Consider the following 25,498-nt stretch of genomic DNA (forward strand, 5'->3'; position numbering starts at 1 on the left):
GTTTTACTTTAGTGCTTTATTGCAAACAGGATGCATGTTTTGGAATATTTTTTTTCTGTACAGGCTTCCTTCTTTGCACTCTGCCATTTAGGTTAGTATTGTGGAGTAAATACAATGTTGTTGATCCATCCTCAGGTTTCTCCTATCACTGCCATTAAACTCTAACTGTTTTAAAGCCACCATTGGTCTCATGGTGAAATCCCTGAGCGGTTTCCTTCCTCTCTGGCAACTGAGTTAGGAAGGATGCCTGTATCTTTGTAGTGACTGGTGTATTGATACACCATCCAAAGTCTAATTAATAACTTCACCATGCTCAAAGGGATAGTCAATGTCTGCTTTTAAAATGGTTTTACCCATCTACCAATAGGTGCCCTTCCTTGCGAGGCATTGGAAAACCTTCCTGGTCTTTGTGGTTGAATCTGTGTTTGAAATTCACTGCTCAACAGAGGGACCTTACAGATAATTGTATGGTTGGGGTACAGAGATGAGGTAATCATTCAAAAATAATGTTAAACACTATTATTGCACACAACCTTATGTGACTAGTTAAGTAAATTTTTACTCCAGCACTTATTTAGGCTTGCCACAACAAAGGGGTTGAATACTTATTGACGCAAGACATTTCAGCTTTTAATTTGTACAAAATTCTAAAAACATAATTCCACTTTTACATTATGGGGTATTGTGTGTAGGCCAGTGACACTAAATCTAAATTTAATTTTAAATTCAGGCTGTAACACAAAATGTAGAAAAAGTAAAGGTGTGTGAACACTGTCTGAAGGCACTGTGTGCGCTCACACACTAATACACACTACATGATCAAAAGTATGTGGACAACTGATCGTCGAATATCTAATTCCAAAAACATTGGCATTAATATGGAGTTGGAACCCCTTTGCTGTTATAACAGCCTCCACTCTTCTGGGAAGGCTTTCCACTAGAAGTTGGAACATTGCTGCGGGGACTCGCTTCCATTCAGAGCATTAGTGTGGTCGGGCACTGATGTTGGGCGATAAGGCCTGGCTCGCAGACGGCGTTCCAATTCATCCCAAAGGTGTTCGATGGAGTTGAGGTCAGGGCTCTGTGCAGGCCAGTCAAGTTCTTCCACACCGATCACGATAAAACATTTTTGTATGGACCTCGCTTTGTGCACGGGGGCATTGTCATGCTCAAACAGGAAAGGGCCTTCACCAAACTGTTGCCACAAAGTTGGAAGCACAGAATCGTCTAGAATGTCATTGTATGCTGTAGCGTTAAGATTTCCCGTCACTGGAACTAAAGGGGCCTAGCCCGAACCATGAAAAACAGCCCCAGACCATTATTCCTCCTCCACCAAACTTTACAGTTGGCACTATGCATTCGGGCAGGTAGGGTTCTCCTGGCATCCGCCAAACCCAGATTCGTTCGTCGGACTGCCAGATGGTGAAGTGTGATTCATCACTCCAGAGAATGCATTTAACTGCTCCAGAGTCCAATGGCGGCGAGCTTTACACCACTCCAGCCGACGCTTGGCATTGCGCATGGTGATCTTAGGCTTGTGTGCAGCTGCTCAGCCATGGAAACACATTTCTTGAAGCTCCCGACGAACAGTGCTGACGTTGCTTCCAGAGGCAGTTTGGAACTCGGTAGTGAGTGTTGCAACGCAATGTGCTTCAGGACTCGGCGGTCCCGTTCTGTGAGCTTGTGTGGCCTACCACTTCGCAGCTGATCCATTGTTGCTCCTAGACGTTTCTACTTCACAATAACAGCACTTACAGTTGACCGGGGTAGCTCTAGCAGGGCATACATTTTACGAACTGACTTGTTGGAAAGGTGGCATCCTATGACATAGGATGCCACATTGAAAGTCACTGAGCTCTACTGCCAATGTTTGTTTATGGAGATTGCATGGCTGTGTGCTCAATTTTATACACCTGTCAGCAACGGGTATGGCTGAAATAGCCAAATCCAATAATTTGAAGGGGTGTCCACATTGGTTTGTGTGTGTATGTGTGTGTGTGTGTACACACACAGTAGGAAAACAAGAAACTCTTGCAGTATGAACTGACATGTTGTCCATCCAATTAAACGGTCAGAGAATGAATCTAGTACTGAAAGCATAAGCTAAAGCTAGCTAGCACTGTAGTGCATCAAATGTGGTGAGTAGTTGACTCAAAGAGAAAGACAAAGGCTATCTAAGGCTATCCAACACTGCCACCTGTTGTGTTGTGCACTGAAGTCCACAAGCAAAGGGAAAATGTGAGAGGAGGAGAGCGCGTAGATGCTAGAAGGAATTATACAACGAGCAAAGTGATGATTCTGTATGTGGCTGCAATTTTTTTTTTTTTTAAACGGAAGCAGTTGTAAATGAGAAATGAGAACTTGTTCTCAACTGGCTTACCTGGTTAAATAAAGGTAAAAGAAAAATAAAAGAAAAAAGAAACGTGGAGGGACCTACCTGAATTTGTCCAATAGAAACTGTTGTTTTGCAACTGTTTGGACTAATGATGACACCCTAGATCAGTAAGGTGCAGGCAAGAGCGTGCAAGGCGGTATTGAATGCGAGACTGTAGGTCACCTTGATAACTCCAATTTGTCTTTCGACATGTGCAACTACATTATAAACTTTCATTTGTAGGCCAAGTTGTAGCAACCTCATGATGGGTATAGGACAAATTATAGTATCATGTAGTAGCCTAAACCTATTGATGTTACATTGAGCTGGGTGAATAGTAATGCTAATCATCTAATATGCTGTATGAGAAATAAGGCCATGCTCATTAAAAAAATAGTCCTCCCTAATCTTAAAAAGCACCGACTGCCACTGGTGTGTGTGTGACTGACCAGTGAAGAGGTGAGAACAGGTCTTCCTCAATTTGACCGCCTGCTCGTAGAGTTTGCGGGCACTGCGGTTGGAGCCGGCCACCAAGCGGTTCCTCATGGTCTTCACGCCCCCCTTGCTGTCCGGGTTGAGGAACACCACGATGGGGTACCACTGGGTGTAGTTCAGGGTGTCCACCGCCTTGGGAGTCACATCCAGCAGGGCATGGCGGTCCTGGGGAGACGGGTAAGAAGAGGGTCAATGTGAGGGGGAGGCTTGAAAAGATGATGGTGATGAGGAATATTACTATGGTGATGAAGATAAGGGGGGGTATGAAGATGGTAATGATGATTAAGATTAGGATAAACATGCTGGTGGTTGTCTTTACCTGTTCTATGATCTGTCGAATGGTATTGAGTCTCACCACACCGCAGGAATTCTCATTGCCTGCATCCTTGGGCTCAGTCTCTGTGTGGGCAAACAAAAACGCATCAGCTTCTCACCAAACTACAGACACACACATTCACAGACTTTTTCCCATTTTGTTACATTATAGCCTTATTCTAAAATGTATTAAATAGTCAATCTACACACAATATCCCATAATGAAAAAGAACAGGTTTTTATAAATCTTTGCTAATTTATACAAAAAATAAACTGAAATATAACATTTACATAAGTATTCAGACCCTTTACTCAGTACTTTGTTGAAGCACCTTTGGCAGCGATTACAGCCTCGAGTCTTCTTGGGTATGACGCTACAAGCTTGGCACACCTGTATTTGGGGAGTTTCTCCCATTCTTCTCTGCAGATCCTCTCAAGCTCTGTCAGGTTGGATGGGGAGCATCGCTGCACAGCTATTTTCAGGTCTCTCCAGAGATGTTCAATCGGGTTCAAGTCCAGGCTCTGGCTTGGTCACTCAAGGACATTCAGAGACTTGTCCCGAAGCCACTCCTGCGTTGTCTTGGCTGTAAGCTTAGGGTCGGTGTTAGAAGGTGAACCTTCGCCCCAGTCTGAGGTTCTGAGCAGGTTTTCATCAAGGATCTCTCTGTACTTTGCTCTGTTCATCTTTGCCTCCATCCTGACTAGTCCCCCAGTCCCTGCCACTGAAAAACATCCCCACAGCATGATGCTGCCACCACCAGGCTTCACGGTAGGGATGGTGCCAGGTTTCCTCCAGACGTGACGCTTGGCATTCAGGCCTAAGAGTTCAATCTTGGTTTCATCAGACCAGAGAATCTTGTTTCTCATGGTCTGAGAGTCTTTAGGTGCCTTTTGACAAACTCCAAGCGGCCTGTCATGTGCCTTTTACTGAGGAGTAGCTTTCGTCTGGAGCTCTGTCAGAGTGACCATTGGGTTCTTGGTCACCTCCCTGACCAAGGCCCTTCTCCCCCGATTGCTCAGTTTGGCCGGGCGGCCAGCTCTAGGAAGAGTCTTGGTGGTTCCAAACATCTTCCATTTAAGAATGATGGAAGCCACTGTGTTCTTGGGGACCTTCAATGCTGCAGAAATGTTTTGGTAACCTTCTCCAGATCTGTGCCTCAACACAATCCTGTCTCGGAGCTCTACAGACAATTCCTTCGACCTCATGGCTTGATTTTTGCTCTGACATGCACTGTCAACTGTGGGACCTTATATAGACAGGTGTGTGCCTTTCCAAATCATGTCCAATCAATTGAATTTATCACAGGTGGACTCCAATCAAGTTGTAGAAACATCTCAAGGATGATCAATGGAAACAGGATGCACCTGAGCTCAATTTCAAATCTCATTGCAAAGGGTTTGAATACTTATGTAAATAAGGTATCTGTTTTTTATTTGTAATACAATTTGCAAACATTTCTAAAAACCTGTTTTCGCTTTGCCATTATGGGGTATTGTGTGTAAATTGCTGAGGATTATATATATTTTTATATCCATTTTAGAATAATACTGTAATGTAACAATGTGGAAAAAGTCAAGGGGTCTGAATACTTTCTGAATGCACTGTATACACATATACTCAAACATTCTCATAGAAGAAGCAATAAGGCAGAGCTCAATTTAGCTTGCCTGGTCAGTGCAGGGTGAGACATTTGCATTGAAATAAAAAATTCTAAAATCAAGCACACCTAAAGTAAATACATGATGCAAATTCATTCACAAGCATAAGTTAGGAGCACCATACTCACTGGCTATGACAAACTCTTCAGGCAGGTCATTGCCCAGTTTCTCATTGACTGCATCTGCGATGGGCCCAAACACAACCACTGGTCTCCTGAAGCCAGCTGAGGATCAACACAGACACACACAGTTAGTATCTCACATCCGGAATGGAGTTCTAGTTACCGTCTAGTGCAGACCATTATGGGAAAATTAAGAATAATTTCATAAACATTCCGTTGAAAGTTAGGAAGTTCAATCGAAGGTTTAGTGTTCTGATATGTCCTTTTTGATCTTACTCTGTTCTATGCAGTCAAGTGGCTCTTAGACCACACCACAACAGGAGATAGGAGTATTTTGCCTTGGGCGACCTACCTTCTCGTAAGACCACCCTCTCGTAGGCAGGGAAGCGCGTGGTGACGGAGGTGGCAGTCAAGTCCTCTCTGCTCTTACGGAGGTCCTTCTTCTTCACCGCCCTTTGACCTCTCAACCTCCAGAAGTCTCCTCTGTCATTGGCTGTTCCTCTCTGGGCGTTTTGCACATTTGACATTTGTTCAGCCCTGAGATGCAGAGAACACCAGGAATCATAAATTGGCGCCTAGTACCAATCATTGCACGCACGCACACACACAAAATCCCTGACATGTAGGGACACACATACTAGCGCGCACACACACACACACACACACACACACCTGCTCTTATTGGGGATGATACCCTTCTCCAGCAGCTGGTTGTCTTTGTCAGTGCGGATGGCCAGCCAGTTGCCCAGCTTGCCGTCATAGAGCGTGTCCGTCACCTTGAAGATCTCCCCCCGGGAGAAGGGCAGGCTCTGGGGAACCTCTTTCTCATACTCAAAGTGGGTCCTGATGAAGAAAGAGTCCCCCCTGCCCGATGCCAGGATGTCCTTATAGACTGGAACAGACAACACACACCACAAACCTCAAATTACTTCACCTGCAACGTGACCTGATATGATAGACTTACCTTTATCTAGAGAGTGAAGGCGTTACTCACCATCAGGTTTGCTCTGAGCCAGGATGGTGACATCATCTCCCTTTGGAATCTCCAGCAAGTACAGGACAGCGTCCTCACGCACCATGCCCCTGAAGTCCATGTTATTCACCTAGACAAAGACATAACATTAGATCTATCACGTAAAGCACTCACGAACAGACATAAGGAGTTTCACAAATATGACACACATTAGAAACACACAGGAGACACACAGAAACATGAGACAAAGACATGCTATTCATATAGTGACACAGATCAAAAAATGACATCACACTAAGAGTTAACCCTTCCCCTACCTTCATGATCTGGTCCCCAGTGCGAAGGCCCTCCTGTTCTGCAGGGCTGTCCTCCTGAACGCCTGCAATGAAGATTCCCACATCGTTTCCTCCCGCCAGCCTCAGTCCCACGCTATCTCCCTTCTGAAAACGCACCATCCCCGTGTTGGGCCTGGAAAACACACAATCCATTTAAGACAAATGACAAGTTAATAACATTTCTAAATTTCTATTTATAATCTACTTTAGAGTATACTACTCTGTTGAGTTAACAGAGTCTGCACCCTAGACACATTCTCTATAGATTTGTTTGTGGAACCAACACATACTGTGCATGTAAAGTAGATGACTCACCCGTATATGTCCTGGTCCTCTACGCTTGGCCTCAGTGGCACCTTTGAGGCAGCGTGGACTTTTGGGGCAACGGTGACTACTGGTGCTGTAAAAAGAAAATGGAAATCCTAGTGAGACATCAGTGATTGTGTGCTTCTTTTATCATTGCTATGATGGAGGTGTAAGTAGGGCTGTGGCGGTCATGAGATTTTGTCAGCCGGTTATTGTCATGCAAAAGACTGCCGGTCTCACGGTAATTCACCGTTAATCAACATAAACATGTTTAGTATCGCCAGGCCTCCACCCATACAAGCCTCTGATGCGCCTTTGGAACATCTACATTTATAAAACTAAAACTAAAAATGTAATATACACCATCACAATAAATCCATTATTTTAGAAAATGTATTTCAGACAAGGTATGCTTATACGTTCTGTGTGATTATTTTATATTATATGGTTTTATAGTAAGAAGAATATAATTCATTCCGGAGCGAAGTGTTGAGCGTAAAAGTGATCATTTGAACTTTTGGCAACTTTAGTTGTGAAGGATACAAACCTTAGAATGTCTTAGAAATCAAAACATATGGGCTGCATGATGCGACCATAGGCGATTGATGATTTGAGAACATTTAAAAAAAGCTTGCACTCTGTTCCTTGCCTCAGGCTGCACATGCTGTTCTCACATCAAGTGATCATATTTTCACCCATCAGACTATTCTCAATTTAATCTTGTCTTGTAAAATTAGTTTTGATTTAGAATAGCCCATTATCTAATGGGCAGGAAGAGGGGCAGGGGGAAAAAAGACATGTCATGCACTCAATAGCCAATGGAGGCTGCTTTCCCAACGGTTCGTTCAATCATGCAGGTTGGCTACTCCAGTTATTTCACTCCATGCATCAACCTCTGTTTGAGAAGCATGCAGCCTCTCGCTGTGCGACAGGTGATATTACGCCCAAACTCTGTATGCCATGGGCTCTCCAACCCTGTTCCTGCAGCTACCCAGTGCTTCATTTGGGAAACCAAGTGAAATCTATTCGGGAACATCAATAGTAGGCCTAACTTGATTCAGAAGCCCTGCGCTCCAGGTAGGCAAAATGTTCCCATTTTGAACCATTTCATTTGTCTGAAACAAACTCTGCCTACCCGGCGGGCCGGTAGATCTGTGGCTAAATCGAGTGCGCCTACTGCGCTGGCAAATCGTATAGCTCAAATCACAGTGCCTACAAGTTTGATACTAGCCTATGTGAGATTTCATAACTTTTGAAACCATGACCAGAGAAAGACTAAAAGAATACAGCAAAGAGCTGCTGTTTTTATGACTGAGTTCATGTTAAAATGTTTTTCTTGGCACTGTCACTGTTTTTATTACAAAACATAAAATACATTATCCCTCCCACTCGTGCTGCAGCTGCAATGAATGAGTAGCCAAGTGTATCGATAGCCCTTTGTTTTTATTATTATTAGCAGCTCGTCATGTCTATTTTAATATCAAGTAATATTTAACTTTCTCTGGTCAAAGGAACAACATGAATTTGTGCTTGAGGCAGATACGCAGCGACTCGAGTTTCGCCATAAGGTGGAAGACTGTGTCCCCTCTCTCTAGTCAGTCTCCACGGAGGAAAGGAAGGAGAGAGCAAGGACTGTGAGAGGCTGACCCTTTGCTGCTCTCTCCCTCCCTCCGCAGAGACTAATGCTGTGTTCAAAATGTGGTCCTCTGTAGCTCAGCTGGTAGAGCACGGCACTTGTAACGCCAAGGTTGTGGGTTCGATCCCCGGGACCACCCATACACAAATAAATGTATGCACGCATGACTGTAAGTCGCTTTGGATAAAAGCGTCTGCTAAATGGCATATTATTATTATTATAATAAAATGACTGGAAACTCGGACATCTCCGAACGATCATCCAACTTGGAATTCCAAGTCGGAAACTCTGGCATCTTTCTAAAGCCTGGACTTACCGACCTGAACATTACTGACGTCGTGATTTTACCTAGTTCCCAGTTGTCTTGAAAGCACCATGACCATCAAATGCAGGTACCATCAGTCCAGTAAAATAAAAAAGCTAATTATTAGGAAATTATTTCAATAAGTGCTACACCAACTGATCTATTTTGTTATCAAAGCTCGGGTTTTGAAATTGAACATGGTCAGAGAAGAACAATATTGGCAGGCCAGGCATATAGCCAATATGCTGTGATAATGTGTTGGGCCTGCCTACTGCACAAATGTCTACAGAACTTCTCCTACAGAACTGTTTTTATTAGGTTAATGTTACATTTTTTAAGTCATCTTTTAAAAAAATCTGAGAGGTACATCTTGGCTTGCTTTTTGACTGCGAAAGTGATCTTGACTCAGAAAAGGTTGGTGACCACTGTCCTAGGCCTATAAGTTCTTTCCCGGACTCATTCATAGAAAGTTTGGAGCGTAGCATAAGGTAACCAGCCCATCCAGTATGCATAATAATACAGTCCACACTCAAAGGCAATTACTAGAATTTGTTTAATTTTGGAGTATAGGCTAGACCACTTATGTCCCAAAGACATCTTAAAATAATTTTTTTCTTCTTCTGCTTAATATGTGGGAGGTTATGTATTGTATAAAGCACAATCATTATTTTAATTCAGGTTTTTATTCCGGGCTTGGGCTCATATATAGGCGTATGCATAAACTGTAATATGCATATGGGTGTTTTGAATGAATCATCACCTTAGAAAGTGCGGTCCATTTCGTTGTTAGGCTTTGAAACAACATCCACAACGGATTTTTTTTTCCACTCAGTTAAACCCATTGTTGAACTTCTTTCTTCAAATTGATCAATGACAGTGAAGTGAGCTTTAAAAGTATAATACTGTTTTGATAAGTGTGATGTGATTTTCGATTGCATTTGCATTGATGTCAGAGTGGTTAGAGGGACAATAGAGCACTGAGTACCATTAGCAACCGGATGGTCATTTATTTTATTCTATTTAACCAGGCAAGTCAGTTAAGAACAATGGGACTCCCAATCACGACCGGATTGTGATACAGCCTGGAATCGAACCAGGGTCTGTAGTGACGCCTCTGGCACTTAGATGCAGTGCCTTAAGACTGCTGCGCCACTCGGGAGCCATTAGCAAGTTGGGTACTACCAACGCATGTCCAGAGTGCATAAAAGGAGATTACTGTGACTCAATGGTCACGTGGAATTTGACTGCGGTTATGACTCATGACTGCCTGTGTGGCGGTAATAAGGTCACCGCAACAGCCCTAGGTGTAAGTTAACCGATGCACTGGTTATATAATAACAGGTAAATGTGATGATAGATTGAAAAAAATAATAATACAACGGATTCATTTGTTTTAAGGCATTGTAATTACCTGGGGGCGTTTCTGGGTGGGGCTCCTCCCGCTCTGCTGGCAGAGGGGGCGTGTCTTCCATAACTCTATCTGGCACTCGCGCTGGCATGGCGAACGGTGTCGGCATGGCGCCCATCTTAGCCAGCCTGCTTGGTGGGTCCTCCCTGATGTTAACACACACAGAATCCTATGGTTCTCAAACACTACAGCACAGCTAGTCAAAGTAGACTTTTCTCATAGTGATGGAGTAAAAATACTCATACTGTAAATATAATCTGACCTTGTCAGCCTGTGACAATATTACCGGTACATAAGAGTGATCCATACTGCAGGTGGGAGCAGAGGGTGACTGTTTACCTGGGTTTGTCTCGGAGCCTCTCATTGGAGGAGTGGGAGGACAGGTCTGAGTGAGGGGCCCGTCGGTCATCCTGTGGCGAGTAGGAGCGGTACGACTCGATCTCTGAGATATCTGGAACACAAAATATTACCAACTTCTAAACTCAGCAAAAAAAAAGAAATGTCCTCTCACTGTCAACTGCATTTTTTTCCAGCAAACTTAACATGTGTAAATATTTGCATGAACATAAGATTCAACAACAGACATAAACTGAACAAGTTCCACAGACATGTGACTAACATAAATGGAATAATGTGTCCCTGAACAAAGGGGGGTCAGTATCTGGTGTGGCCACCAGCTGCATTAAGTACTGCAGTGCATCTCCTCCTCATGGACTGCACCAGATTTGCCCGTTCTTGCTGTGAGATGTTACCCCACTCTTCCACCAAGGCACCTGCAAGTTCCTGGACATTTCTGGGGGGAATGGTCCTAGCCCTCACCCGCCGATCCAACAGGTCCCAGCTGTGCTCAATGGGATTGAGATCCGGGCTCTTCGCTGGCCATGGCAGAACACTGACATTCCTGTCTTGCAGGAAATCACGCACAGAACGAGCAGTATGGCATTGTCATGCTGGAGGGTCATGTCAGGATGAGCCTGCAGGAAGGGTACCACATGAGGGAGGAGGATGTCTTCTCTGTAACGCACAGCGTTGAGATTGCCTGCAATGACAACCAGCTCAGTCCGATGATGCTGTGACACCGCCCCAGACCATGATGGACCCTCCACCTCCAAATCGATCCTGCTCCAGAGTACAGACCTTGGTGTAACGCTCATTCCTTCAACGATAAACACGAATCCGACCATCACCCCTGGTGTGACAAAACCGCGACTCGTCAGTGAAGAGCACTTTTTGCCAGTCCTGTCTGGTCCAGCGACAGTGGGTTTGTATCTGTCCCGCAGGTGTGATGTTCAGATGTACCGATCCTGTGCAGGTGTTGTTACACGTGGTCTGCCACTGTGAGGACGATCAGCTGTCCGTCCTGTCTCCCTGTAGCGCTGTCTTAGGCGTCTCACAGTACGGACATTGCAATTTATTGCCCTGGACACATCTGCAGTCCTCATGCCTCCATGCAGCATGCCTAAGGCACGTTCACGCAGATGAGCAGGGACCCTGGGCATCTTTCTTTTGGTGTTTTTCAGAGTCAGTAGAAAGGCCTCTTTAGTGTCCTAAGTTTTTATAACTGTGACCTTAATTGCCTACCGTCTGTAAGCTGTTAGTGTCTTAACGACCGTTCCACAGGTGCATGTTCATTAATCGTTTATGTTTCATTGAACAAGCATGGGAAACAGTGTTTAAACCCTTTACAATGAAGATCTGTGAAGTTATTTTGATTTTTACTAATTATCTTTGAAAGACAGGGTCCTGAAAAAGGGATGTTTCTTTTTTGCTGAGTTTAGTTCCTCTTCAGACAGCTCACCCAAGTCATGTTTCATACATACAGTGTTCATACAGTGAAACACTAACTCAACTTTTTATACAAGAAGTGTGAAATGTATTATAAGTAGAGTGGAGCAAAACAGACACAGCAAACCTCACAGTTTGGCAGTGGCGGACACACAGACATGCACCCCTGTACTCAATAGCTTAGCTGCAGTTCCAATCTTAGACAGCACATTTGCTACATTTCAGATCATAAAATAATACAATTCTGTCATATTCAATAGGTGGATTATGAGGTGGTATTATATTCCCCTGCCAAGCGCTCACACACCACGTCCCTGAATGGACCAAAGTGGGTCAGAAACTCTGCGGCGTGTGACATCTCTATACCAATGATTGTGTGGAGGGTGAGTAAAGTTTTTTACATTTTTCTTTACGTATTATTCCCAAGGGGGAAACTGCTTTTTGCGAGAATCAAAAAAACTAAACAGACATTTCAATAAACCCAGACAGGGACACAACAATACACAGCAGAAAACGTTCATGTTCAAATCAGCCGATTATACAGTAGGTCAATGAAAGACTTATAAAAAGCATTGGGACCGTTCTGAATCTGTCCACATAAAAAGTGTTTTCCTTAAAAAGGAAAGGAGATGCTGCCACAGAGACTGACACTGGAGGGTCTCTCACCATCGAGCTCAGAGTCGCTGTCTGCCAGGGGAGGAATCCTGATGAGGACCTGTCTCCTGTCTCTCTGCACCACCAGCTGCAGCTTCCCACAAGACTTCTCAATCAGCTTCCCTGCATCACTCAGAGACAGGTTCTCTGTCACCGTACCATTGATCTGACACAGGGTGAGAGAGAGTCATAGCACATTCACAGTGTATTCTAGCAAACATACATACGGTAACATCTGTAGCCACCTGTCTAAGATAGTGCTGTCATGCTTTTGGCCAACTCTACACATAACATTTTTGAAGAGGCAGCACTGAAACAATACTTCCCCAGGGCAGAGATAAAACAGTGGTGTGCCTGTGTGTGAGGCCCTTCATACCTTCAGTATGATGTCTCCCTCCTGGAGGTTGCCATCCCTGCAGGCCAGACCTGTGCTGGTCATCTCTTTAATGAACAGCTGACTACCCAGATGCAGACCATACTCTACAACACATAAACACACGTCAACATAAAAACTAAGTAAACATTTAACACAAGCAGTCCTGGAGGAATGAGGGTAGTTAAGAGTCAACAGAAATGGAGGAGCAAGAGATCAATATAATGTCATGTTTAGTATAGACCTAATCTGACCTTCGTTGGGCCTGTTCTTCAGTAGCAGCACACTGAGGGGTTTCTCCAGGGGCTCTTGCTCCCGAGGAGGGCGGGACATGGGGATTGGCATGGAGGCGGGGGAGGGCGAGCGGTCCAGTCGCTCCCTGCTCCCATTCCTCTTCATCTGCTCCTTCTTCTGGTCGCGGTCACTGGGAACACGTTTGCGGTTCCGCTCAAAGCTGTGGTCGCGACCGTGACTGCGGGCAGGACTGTGACCGGCTCTGTATCGCAGGTCAGGGCTGTTAGTGCGGTCCAGAGTGCGTTCGCTACGGAAACGCCTGTCAGGGCTGGAGTCGCGGTCAAGGGCCCGCTCACCGCGGTAGCGGTGGTCTGGGCTGGGATCGCGGTCTAGCGTGAGATCACTACGGTAACGCCGATCGGGGCTGTGGTCACGGTCAAGAGTGCGGTCGCTTTTGTAGCGGCGTTCAGGGCTACGGTCCCGGTCCAGAGTCCGACCTTTGCTGCCGTCTCGTCTGTACTGCCTCTCTGGATCAAGGTCCCTCTCAATACTTCTGCCCCGGTCATCTCGACCGTAATCACGGTCATAGCCCTGTCCCTGGTAGCCAGCGTCTGTGTAACCTGCCCTCTCCTGGCTGTGGCCGCGATCTTGATGACTGCTGCGTCCACTGTACACACTGTGGCGGTCCTGGTCATAGTCGTAATCATTGTTGCTGAAGACACGGTCGTCAGGGGAAGGGCCGTGTTTCAGCAGGTTGACTGGAACTTTCCTGGGCCTTTTGACCGTCTGTCAAAACCAAAAGACCACATCAGGCACTGACTGAACTGTCAGGAATCATTGACACTTATCCAACCCTCAGATCTCAAACTCCTATACACGGGTTCTAAATGTAAATCACAAGCATCCATCTTTTTCCACCATAATAAAACATATGTTTTACTCACAATTTTGGCTACTTTTCCACACTTTCTGAGGGTCTGTACAGCGAAGGAGTGTGGCACGCCGTCCATGGGAATAGCGTTCACCTGCACCACCCGGTCATTCTCACTACAAGATACAATTAACATATGAGGAAAAAAATCCACTGTGAGATATTGAAACTTTATATTCAAAATGACAGAACACTTGATGCATCATTATGATTGATTGACACGAGGTACGTAGTCCTGTGTAGCTCAGTTGGTAGAGCATGGCGTTTGAAACGCCAGGGTTGTGGGTTCGTTTCCCACGGGGGACCAGTATGAAAAAAAATAAAACATGTATGCACTCACTAACTGTAAGTCGCTCTGGATAAGAGCGTCTGCTAAATGACTAAAATGTCAATGTAAATGTACGTACAAAAGCAGGCCATCGGCGGGCCCTCCCTGAAGCACGTCAGACACCACTATGGACATCTCCCCGCTTTCCTCGTTGGGGTTATCCCGGCCCCCGGACACCGCAATACCAAAACCCATCTTGGGGTCCTGCAGTGGAGAGGACATGTATTAGAGATGCGTTTGTATAGGTGTTTTGATTTGATTCAATTTTTTTGTGCATGAAAGTGCCTGTGTCCTAGTCTGTTCAGGTTAGTGTGTGAGTGAATGTATCTAATTCTTTCTGAGTACGTCTGTAAGTTTACTTTGTGTGTGTGTGTTTTTGTGTGCGTGTCTGTACACTTCGATCTCCTTGTGTCCCTGTCGTGTACCTGCCCCTGCGCTGCCCAGATGAGATTAGAGCAAAGATTTGATGGCCCTCTAAAACCCCACCCCCCCCACTCTACAACCTGTAAAAAAAATTTTTTGAATAAACACTGCTCCACTCCACTGTCTTTCAATATCAGAGAGAGAGAGGAGAGACACAAATGGATTGTTAGAGAGCTCAAGAAAGAGGACAAGAGAAAGTGAGACAAGAGGAAGCGAGGACGGGTAATTTGGAACAAGGCGCGTGAAGGAAACTGGGACTAAGGAGATCTAGAAGGATGGGAGGAAGAACAAGAGATAAATATATAGTCTAGAGAGCGCATATGACAGCTGGATGTGGAAGGGTCAGTGATGTGGTGGTAAAAAAATATATTTGTTAAAAGCAGCTTTATAGCCAGAGCATAAAGTGAGGCTATGAGACAATGAGTGTGAGCTCCACACGATTAACTGTGCTGGGCAGATGTGCTGCATGCATGGAATGTGTGGTGTAGATGGGTGAACATGTTCTAGAGAGTATATCCAATGTTCTGAAAGAAACAGAGCTTAAAAGGATCCATGGTGTATTGCATTGTAATCTGGTGGTGTAGCTGCAGATTACAATTATAATTCAAATCTGGGGGGGGCGCTGTTGGAAGCCAAGGATGTAGCACGCGTCTCCCTATCGCTCCTGAGTTAGTGACCAAATTTATATATTTAACTTTGCAAAATTGCATACATTTCTGTTTGCCCAGGCGTCTGAAGAGACCCATAAACAACTCAGTTCAAGTTTAATAAATTCAAATTCGTAATGACATCAACCCGGCCAAAAACAGAGTCTGCAAGAGCAGGCCGCAACAAGCCTGCAACTTCTCCCGACTCACCCCCGCCACCGAACGCTGCCAATGCCGGCCCCACGGAAACACTGACTGTGGAGATGCTGCAATCCGTGATAGGCACCCTCAAAACCGACATTTTCGGAAAAATTGACTGTCTCTCTACCAATCTCAGGTCAGAGATATCAACGATCAAAGACGAGCTAAAAAAATCTATCGAGAGTATACAGAATAAGCTCGACGCACATGGGGTGACTTTATCGGATTTGGAGCGAGGTGCTACAGACCACAGCACTCGCATTAGCGAGCTAGAGGCTAACGTCGGCTCATTGACAACTAGGGTGGCATTCCTCGATAATAGATGCGAAGATATGGAAAGTAGAATGCGGAGGAACAACATTCGTCTACTGGGAATACCGGAGGGAGTGGAGGGCCCAAGGCCCACGGAGTACATGGCCCAGCTACTTCAGGAGCTACTCGGGCTAGAGGAGAAGCCATTGCTAGACCGGGCTCACCGCACTCTGCGTAGCCGACCCAGGGACGGAGAACCCCCCACGACCATTTGTCATCAGGGTGCATTTCTTTCACGTCCGCAACGACATACTGAGAAGATCGGGAGAAGCATCCCCTCTTCTACATAAGGGTAAAAGAGTCTCGATATTTGCGGACTACACAACAGCTGTGGCTAAGAGGCGGGCTAGCTTTGGAGCTGTGAAACGCCAACTACACGCCTGCCCGGGCGTGAAGTTCGGCCTCATCTACCCTGCGGTTTTGAGACTGACTTTACCGGACGGCTCCATGCACAGATTCGAGGACCCGGCTATAGCGGCAGATTTCATCAACAAGAACGTGAAAGCGGCTGTTGTACCGCATGGTGTGTAACAAATGGTTGGCTGGCTGGTCTTCCTAGCAGGCTAGTTAGCAGGCCGAATGGGTGACTAACGAAGCCATCTTTGCTGGGTTCATCGACATATGAATGTCATTCTCTTTTTTATCTCTTTATTTCCAGCCCAGGTTTGCCGCCTCTAATGCCAATATCTGGGGGTCTGCATGGCTGTTTCAGTTTGTTCATTTACCATCTGCGTCGAGGTTAAACCTCTCTTAATCGAGGATAATTTTCCTTAAACTCTGTTGGGGACCATTCTATCCATGTTTGGCTTACTCTAGTTAAATGGTCACTAATCTTAGGTAGCACAGAGTAAGAGTTATCATGCTTAGCTCTAAACTTTCTTTGTATTTAGGGTTTTGCTTGCATCTCATTTGGGGAGATGCTTCGGCAAGGGCGGGTGTGAGGGAAGGGTTTGTTCACTCTCTATTTGTATATAGTTTGTATATGTTTTTGTGCCTCTTCGCTTGTTTTTGTTTTTTTACATTTGCGCTTTTAGGTTCAACTAAGATCTTCAGTTTACATTGTACCTTGTCCTTTACACATCCTCTCTCTCTCTTAAGATATGACTCAGCCTAGTGTAGCCCATACTGCTGGAGGGAATGGCTTTAATTTTCTTACTTGGAACTGCAGGGGCATAAATAACCCAGTTAAACGTAGTAAGGTGCTACACCATCTTCATCATTTGAAAGCTCACATCATCTTTCTTCAAGAAACTCATCTGAAGGTATCACAACACTCAAGTCTTAGGTGCAGATGGGTGGGTCAGGTGTTCCATTCCTCATTTCAGAGTAAGGCGAGAGGGGTGGCTATTTTACTTCACAGATCGGTACCTTTTACATGTTCTAAGGTGATCGCAGATCCCCATGGTAGATATATAATTGTCAGTGGTAGGCTGCTCAATACAAAGGTTCTTCTTGTTAATATCTATGCTCCTAACTGGGACAATGGTGATTTTTTTCAAATCGGTTTTCTCTACACTCCCAGATATGTCCACCCATATGTTGATTTTAGGAGGTGACTTTAACTGTTGGTTAGACCCACAATTGGATCGATCCTCCACTAAACCTACCACCTTATCAACCTCAGCTAGAGTTGTTCGAACCTTTATGTCTGAATTCGCAATCTCAGATCCTTGGAGAATGGCTAATCCAGCTGGGAAAGCATACTCTTTTTTCTCATCGGTTCACCACACTTTTACGCGCATAGACTACTTCCTTGTTGATGACCGGCTCCTCCACTCCATATCTTCATGTTCATATAACCCAATTGTTGTATCTGACCACGCCCTGTTACTATGGAAGTAGCTTTTCAAAATGTAGACAATCAGCGACCGCCTTGGCGACTAAAAACTCAACTGCTCAGTAATGAACACTTTGTCAATTTTGTTTTGAGTCAAATCGACTTTTTCATGATTACAAATAGAACCCCCAAACATCTCTGCGTCTACCCTCTGGGAAACTTTGAAAGCTTATATCAGAGGTGAAATTATCTCCTACACCGCACATGAGAACAAATTGAAAAGGAATAGGTTATCTATGTTAACACGCTGTATTGCCCAATTAGATGACATTTATGCCGTTTCACCATCCCCCGGATATTTATAAGGAACGTTTAACTCTGCAAGCAGAATTTGACACACTATTAACAGACCAGGTTACTGAAATGCTTGTCAAGTCTAGGAGCACTTACTATGAACAAGGAGATAAAGCCAGTAAATTATTAGCTCACAAGTTACGTCAACTATCATCATCATCTCAGATTACAAAAATTCGTACATCATCTGGGATATCATTAGATCCTGGGGGGATCAATGAGGAGTTCAAGAGATTTTACCAGTCTCTATATACCTCTGAAAGTAAAGCGGATACACTGGAATTGGATGATTTCTTCCACTCACTTTCTGTGCCTTCGGTCGGCCGGGATTTGGTTAAAAAATTAGAGCAGCCGATCACTGTTGAAGAACTGTCTAACGCTGTCAAATCCCTTCAATCTGGGAGAAGCCCAGGGCCTGATGGCTACCCGACAGAGTTTTATAAAAAGTTTATCACCAAAATAGCCCCTATTCTAATTGAAATGTACAATGATGCATTTGTAAATGGTGCTCTCCCACATACTCTCACTCAAGCAACCATTTGTGTTATTCTTAAAAAAACAAAGACCCTCTTGACTGTGCATCATACCGTCCAATTAGCTTGCTAAATGTGGACTATAAAATTCTAGCCAAAATTCTGGCAACGCGGCTAGAAACAGTCCTCCCATCAATTATCTCTCCGGATCAAACAGGATTTATAAAAAAATAGACACTCATTCTTCAATCTCCGAAGATTATTTAATATTATATACAATCCTTCTATCGACAATACCTCTGAAGCCATTATATCCCTGGACGCGGAGAAAGCGTTTGATCGGGTGGAATGGAAATACCTTTTTTACACTCTAAATAAATTTGGCTTTGGCTCCAAATTCATGACCTGGATAAAACTTCTGTACTCATCCCCCCAAGCCTCTGTCAGGACTAATAACACTCAATCAGATCGCTTCCCTTTGCAAAGATCGACACGTCAGGGTTGCCCTTTAAGTCCCTTACTGTTTGCCCTCGCCATAGAGCCACTTGCAATAGCACTTCGCTCCAACCCCCTCATCAAAGGCATAGTCAGATACGGGCACGAACACAAACGGTCTTTATATGCAGATGATTTATTAATATACACATCCAATCTTTCTGTCTCTGTCCCTGCTGCCCTTGCCACTTTCGCATCCTTCGGTCACTTATCAGGGTATAAACTAAATCTCAGTAAAAGTGAATTGATGCCACTTAACATGGCTGCAAAAAAATCCCCTTTACATAACTTGCCATTTAAAATAGCTCACAGTAGTTTTATTTATCTCGGGTACATGTCACAAGTAGGTTTGAAAACCTTTTTCAAGCCAACTTTGCTCCTCTCTTAACCCGTTACTAAGGACGATTTGGAACGGTGGTCTTTGCTACACCTCTCCTTAGTTGCTAGAATTAACTCTATTAAAATGAATACTCTCCCTAAATTCTTATACCTCTATCAGTGCCTTCCAATATTTCTACCCAATACATTTTTCAAAAAGATCGACGGCCTAATTCTACCCTTTATATGGGACAAAAGCCTCCTAGGATGCGAAAACAGCTCTTGCAGAGGCCCAAACCAGACGGCGGTCTAGCTCTACCAGATTTCAGATTCTATTATTGGGCCGCTAACCTTAGGATCATTCAGTACTGGTTGCAGAGCAGAGTGATATTCCCACCCCCAACTTGGCTGGAGATGGAGGCTGCCTCGTCTACACCGGCATCATTGTCTTCCCTCGCTCACTCCTCTATTACAGGCCCTTACTCCTCCTTCACCAATAATATATGTGTCAAAACAACATTGAAGATCTGGAATCAATTTAGACGCCACTTTGGGTTTCAAACAACCTCTTCCTTGGCTCCGGTAGCCTCAAACCCAGCTTTTCCCCCATCTATGATTGATGGTGCTTTCTCAACATGGTCTAATCTCGGTATTAAAAGATTCAGAGACCTGTATACTAACAATAAATTTAGTACGTTTCAACAATTATCAGCTAAATTTGGTCTCCCCAGACATCATTTTTTTAGGTTCTTACAAGTCCGCAGCATAGATCCAGGATTCCCCAACCTTTCTGGTGGAACACAGTTCGACACATTTCTCACCCCACTTCCTAATCAGAAAGGCACATTGTCAATAATCTATAGACAAATTTGCTCACTACAAGCCATCTCATTAAACAATATCAAATCCTCTTGGGAGGAGGAACTGGGTGAGGAAATATCTGATGAACTATGGGAAGGGGCACTCAAAAGGGTACATAGCTCTTCTATTTGCGCTCGACACGGCCTCATCCAATGCAAACTCATTCATAGGGCCCACTGGACCAAAGCAAGACTATCAAAAATTTACAAGGATGTGAACCCTAATTGTGTTCGATGTAACCAGTCCCCTGCTAATCATGTGCACATGTTTTGGTGCTGCCCATCTCTTGTTGGTTTCTGGAAAGACATCTTCAACACACTCTCAGAATTAAGCGGCACACAGATCGAGCCAGATCCTCTCATTGCATTATTTGGAGTTTCCTTACCCACAATACAATTGACCAAAATGAATAAGGATGTAATTGCCTTTGTCACGTTGTTAGCGAGACGATTAATTTTACTTAGATGGAAATCTTCTGCAGCCCCTTCTCATGCTCTTTGGATTAAATCTATTTTGAATTGCATAAAGTTGGAGAAAATAAAACAGACACTCAATGGGTCTGTAGACAAATTCTATGCAAAGTGGGCTCCCTTCTTTTCTTATGTTAAAAGAATACATTTCCCTGCAGTTCCAGAGTGATGTATATTTATATATTGGTGATGTAAGAAGCCTGGTATGTGCATATACGACATCTCGGATGTTAAGGACGGTAATAACTGTGCTAGCTGACCTATAACAACTGGATCAAAACAGATATTTTTCCTTTTTTTTTTTTTTTGTGTGTTTTATCTTATTTATGTATTCAATGCCTATTTTTTCTTTCATGTCTGTCTCTCTATGTTTTGCTGTATCGTTGTCTTCAAATTGTTGTTCCATATTCATACCAAATAACTTTCAAGTGCAATTATTTACTAAATGCTGGTACTGAAAATTCAATAAACAAAGTATTAAAAAAAAAAAAAAATTCAAATCTGGTTTGGTTCTAACCCTATAAGAAGGGTAATGTTATGCACTGAAATGTGATATGGTTGGAGTAAAGGGTGTTGTATTGTGTTATGGTCGCAGTAATGACAAGCTATATATTGTATTGTGTAGTAATCCAGTGTGGTGTGTGTGTATTGCAAAGCTGGACTCACCCTCTGCAATGTCACAGTGTACTGCTCCCACACGGTTTCCTCCATGACTGGGCTCTATGGGAGAAGGACACATTCCACAAAGAGGACAAGAACAGGATATAAAGTTGAAGTCGGAAGTTTACATACACCTTAGCCAAATACATTTAAACTCAGTTTTTCACAATTCCTGCCATTTAATCCTAGTAAAAATTCCCTGTCTTAGGTCAGTTAGGATCACCACTTTATTTTAAGAATGTGAAACATCAGAATAATATTAGAGAGAATTATTTATTTCAGCTTTTATTTATTTCATTACATTCCCAGTGGGTCAGAAGTTTACATACACTCAATTAGTATTTGGTAGCATTGCCATTAAATTGTTTAACTTGGGTCAAACGTTTTGGGTAGCCTTCCACAAGCTTCCCACAATAAGTTGGGTGAATTTTGGCCCATTCCTCCTGACAGAGCTGGTGTAACTGAGTCAGGTTTGTAGGCCACCTTGCTCGCACACGCTTTTTCAGTTCTGCCCACAAATGTTCTATAGGATTGAGGTCAGGGCTTTGTGATGGCCACTCCAATACCTTGACTTTGTTGTCCTTAAGCCATTTTGCCACAACTTTGGAATGCTTGGGGTCATTGTCCATTTGGAAGACCCATTTGCGACCAAGCTTTAACTTCCTGACTGATGTCTTGAGATGTTGCTTCAATCTATCCACATAATGATGTCAAGCAAAGAGGCACGGAGTTTGAAGGTAGGCCTTGAAATAGATCCACAGGTACACCTCCAATTGACTCAAATTATGTCAATTAGCCTATCAGAAGCTTCTAAAGCCATGACATCATTTTCTGGAATTTTCCAAGCTGTTTAAAGGCACAGTCAACTTAGCGTATGTAAACTTCTGACCCACTGGAATTGTGATACAGTGAATTATAAGTGAAATAATCTGTCTGTAAACAATTGTTGGAAAAATGACTTGTGTCATGCACAAAGTAGATGTCCTAACCGACTTGCCAAAACTAGTTTGTTAACAAGAAATTAGTGGAGTGGTTGAAAAACGAGTTGTTTTTCCAACCTAAGTGTATGTAAACTTCCGACTTCAACTGTATTAACCATGTGTTTCTCTCATTCCAACAGAATAAATCAAAACATCACGTTCCAAATCTCATATAGCCAACAACACAAAAGATCACATAAGATAACTACTATACCTGGAACAAACAAACTCTTATGTTTCCAACACATGCTCTCTGAGCACATGGTACAGTACACACCCACTTATCATCTTGCCTGGCTAACCAGACTCCTTGCTCCCGCCAAACGCTACGCCACGCCCACGGAATAGTTTCTTCTCCGTAATGAGTCTAGATCTGAGTACCTCCACGGCCCTTCACCGAATGTGAACACATTCGGGGCCGTCTGATTTGTCCAGAAACCGAGGGTTGGGCCAGAGCCAGAACACATGTGGGTAACGCGGCGGTTTGAAAATGTGTCATTGGCTTTGATACTCTGATTGGTTAGAGACGATCCCATCACTGATTACTTTTGTACAACGCCTCACTTCAATGATGGCAGTCTCAGACTAAAATATGTAGGGAACAACAGAGCAGCAGAATAATTTAGTGTGAGTCGTCAGGCTACTAATCACCAGCATCACACATGGACTACTGATTCCACACACCCTCAGCCTTTCAACAAAGTACCCATACCACCAGCTGAAAACACAAAACTCTACCAAAGTAACCACTGACACACATTTTAACCAACTTCACTCACTCCAAGTACTACGACCAACATGAAGCACTCGTCACAACTGCCTGTCTACCTGCTTATCTGCCTACCTTTCCACCCAAATACCACCTGTCTAACTAACTAGAGCCAAGCTGGAGTCACTCACGAGCCCCTGGTGGATGGGGATGGCCTTGTAGGTGTGGATCCGTTTCCTGTGCAGGTGGACGACAGTCTTCATGGTTCCTACTCTGCTCCTCTACCTCCACTGATGCGCTGCTCTGCCTGCTACGACTCTACCGCCTCCATTTCGCCATCAGCACCAGCAACACCCTGCTTCTGTCTGCCTGCCTAGCTTTGACGTAAGCTGGATTCTGCTGGCCTACATTCAGCGCAAATCCCACCATCCACAGACAGTGTAAACACACAATCGCACACGGCCATGCTGATGATTAGATACACAAGCACAAAATAATGCACATTGACGCACCAACCTAATCACACACACACACATATATACACGAATGAGTATGCAAATGTCTGTGTGTAAGTGTTTAACCCAAATACACATAAACGCAAACGCTTTAAGCACATGCTTTGAAAACCACAAAGGTTTTAAGATCAACTTTTTTGTGTGACTTAAGTGGAGCCAAATCCCTGTGCTCCAGCCCAGGCTTTTAGAAATGGGGGCATCACTCTGGCTGACAGGGGAGGGGACAGATCATACCCCACTTTTAAGAGTTTGGACTCACAGGACAGAACAGATAACGAGCGGTCATGGAGGACTGGAGTGTATTCATTAGTACACACTAGCAAACCGTAGCAAAACATTTTGCAACAGAAAAATTTTTGCTGCAAAAAACGAACGTTTCTTATTGGGCAAGCACAGGTCCTCTGTCTGTTTGGTTCCTAGTGAATACACCCCTGGACTATTGCTATGACTCAGCGTAGAATGAGCATATATTGACACACAGGTGTTCTACAGACGAGTAGAACTATATTGTAAACCACCTGTGATTAAGTGTGAGGAATGAGAATATTGCCACACACGTGAGAGGATATTGCAAAATCCACCATGATAAAAAGTGACGAGAAAATTGGAAATCGGTCTAGATACTAGTTAGTAGACCTGAGCGTCGGAGTCTGGTGGTCTGTAGTGTGTATACCTCCAGGCAGAGAGATGGAATGTTGGGCAGTGTAGCAGCGTGTTCACGAATATCTGAAGTGATGAGAACAAAGTACAGGCAAGCCCAGTGAGTCAAATTGCCTTTTTCTGCTGTGTGATGTTATTTAGTTCACTGGCAGGGCTGCTGGCTGAGTCTTGGCTTCCTGAGAGTATTACGCAAGAACACACACAGTTTCTCATACGAGTTTGAGAATGACCATTCCTACATTGAAATGGCTGAAATAACACTAAGCTATCATCATGGGATGTGGTTTAGAAGAACAGATCCTTTAATCTCACTCAGCCAAAACAAAAACGCATGCAGCGCTCTCAATCGTAAACACCCACACACACACACACACACAACTGCAACCATATTAACAATGGTAAAAAGCCTTAGTTACACACGTGCCAGCTATAACTCGAGCAATGAAAATCTATAGTACCCATTATGGCAGAGAAGGAAGTAATGACTTGGTTTTATCTAAAAGGGCACCAATCCTAGCCATCAATCTAATCCACTCTAGATTCTCTTGTAGTAATCCGCCCTCTACTTGCAGTACAGCCACATTACATGGAGTGACTACGCACTGTCTATTAAATACACTGGAACATTACAAAAGGATCAGAACTGCGCTATATATCACCTCAGGGTAGGTAACCTCTACATACAGTAATCCATTAAAACCACTAGTAGGATTTTTTTTAGGGGATAATGACTCCCAAATATTTCCACTCCAATCGTGGATGAATTATTACTGAATTATAACTTTGTTTAAAGTCATTGCACAATAGGCAAACACCATGAACTAATATCTTCACTTCATACTGAATATCAGCTCACAGGCACAGCCTTTTGATGGTTGCTACGAGTGAATTTATTCCATCGTGATACGATGTAGCAGCCGCAGGTGGAGACATTCCAGTCAGGATCCCATGACAGTCTTGAAAACGTTATAAAATATTTGTGCTCTAGTGTGTGTCAAGTCAGCGAAATTAACATTGCAACAGGATGATTAAACAATCATGAATAATTTATAATGTACCTAAGAATCGTTAGTTTTACTTACTTTGAAATATTGTGTCTCATATCTGCAAAGACTGAACAGTGTCCCTCCATTTACGGGCATCATGCACTTTCAAGCCGGAGACCACTTTTCTTGTGATTCCAACAAAGGAAATTAGGCTACGACTATTCTTAAAAGTAACATGCAGCCTATACAATATCATAGTTTAGATTTTTTTCATGTTTTTAAAGAATCAGTAAAACAACCCAGTAAATTGAGTGAGTCAGAGAGCGCCGAAAGGGACGACAGTATTAGGATGTAAATGACCAATTCAAGATGGGGTAGTCTAAGTGGTCTCAATATTTTCATCTCGACAAATAAGTTTAACAATT

At 43.8% G+C, this 25,498-nt stretch overlaps 1 protein-coding gene and 1 non-coding gene across 3 annotated transcripts in view; one reads left to right on the plus strand and one right to left on the minus strand.

The window, feature by feature from the left end:
• Positions 1-25,498, minus strand: part of LOC121582523 (tight junction protein ZO-2) — a 54,934-nt gene that overhangs the window by 9,518 nt on the left and 19,918 nt on the right. For both annotated transcript variants that reach the window (XM_041898384.2, XM_041898385.2), the window contains exons 3-18: positions 21,230-21,283; positions 14,312-14,436; positions 13,918-14,020; positions 12,994-13,759; positions 12,743-12,846; positions 12,379-12,532; positions 10,267-10,378; positions 9,931-10,073; positions 6,589-6,673; positions 6,256-6,406; positions 5,960-6,068; positions 5,638-5,857; positions 5,318-5,502; positions 4,972-5,067; positions 3,189-3,268; positions 2,824-3,034 (exon numbers count right to left, since the gene is read on the minus strand). In XM_041898384.2, the coding sequence (XP_041754318.1) occupies positions 2,824-3,034; positions 3,189-3,268; positions 4,972-5,067; positions 5,318-5,502; positions 5,638-5,857; positions 5,960-6,068; positions 6,256-6,406; positions 6,589-6,673; positions 9,931-10,073; positions 10,267-10,378; positions 12,379-12,532; positions 12,743-12,846; positions 12,994-13,759; positions 13,918-14,020; positions 14,312-14,436; positions 21,230-21,274 (2,689 nt within the window). In that variant the 5' untranslated portion in view covers positions 21,275-21,283. The remainder of the gene's footprint in view (positions 1-2,823; positions 3,035-3,188; positions 3,269-4,971; positions 5,068-5,317; positions 5,503-5,637; positions 5,858-5,959; positions 6,069-6,255; positions 6,407-6,588; positions 6,674-9,930; positions 10,074-10,266; positions 10,379-12,378; positions 12,533-12,742; positions 12,847-12,993; positions 13,760-13,917; positions 14,021-14,311; positions 14,437-21,229; positions 21,284-25,498) is intronic.
• trnas-uga lies at positions 14,137-14,210 on the plus strand. Its single transcript has one exon. It is a non-coding gene; the product is annotated as a tRNA-Ser (tRNA).

Source organism: Coregonus clupeaformis, unplaced genomic scaffold (assembly GCF_020615455.1).
Source record: "Coregonus clupeaformis isolate EN_2021a unplaced genomic scaffold, ASM2061545v1 scaf0448, whole genome shotgun sequence".
In the NCBI taxonomy this organism is placed as follows: domain Eukaryota; kingdom Metazoa; phylum Chordata; class Actinopteri; order Salmoniformes; family Salmonidae; genus Coregonus; species Coregonus clupeaformis.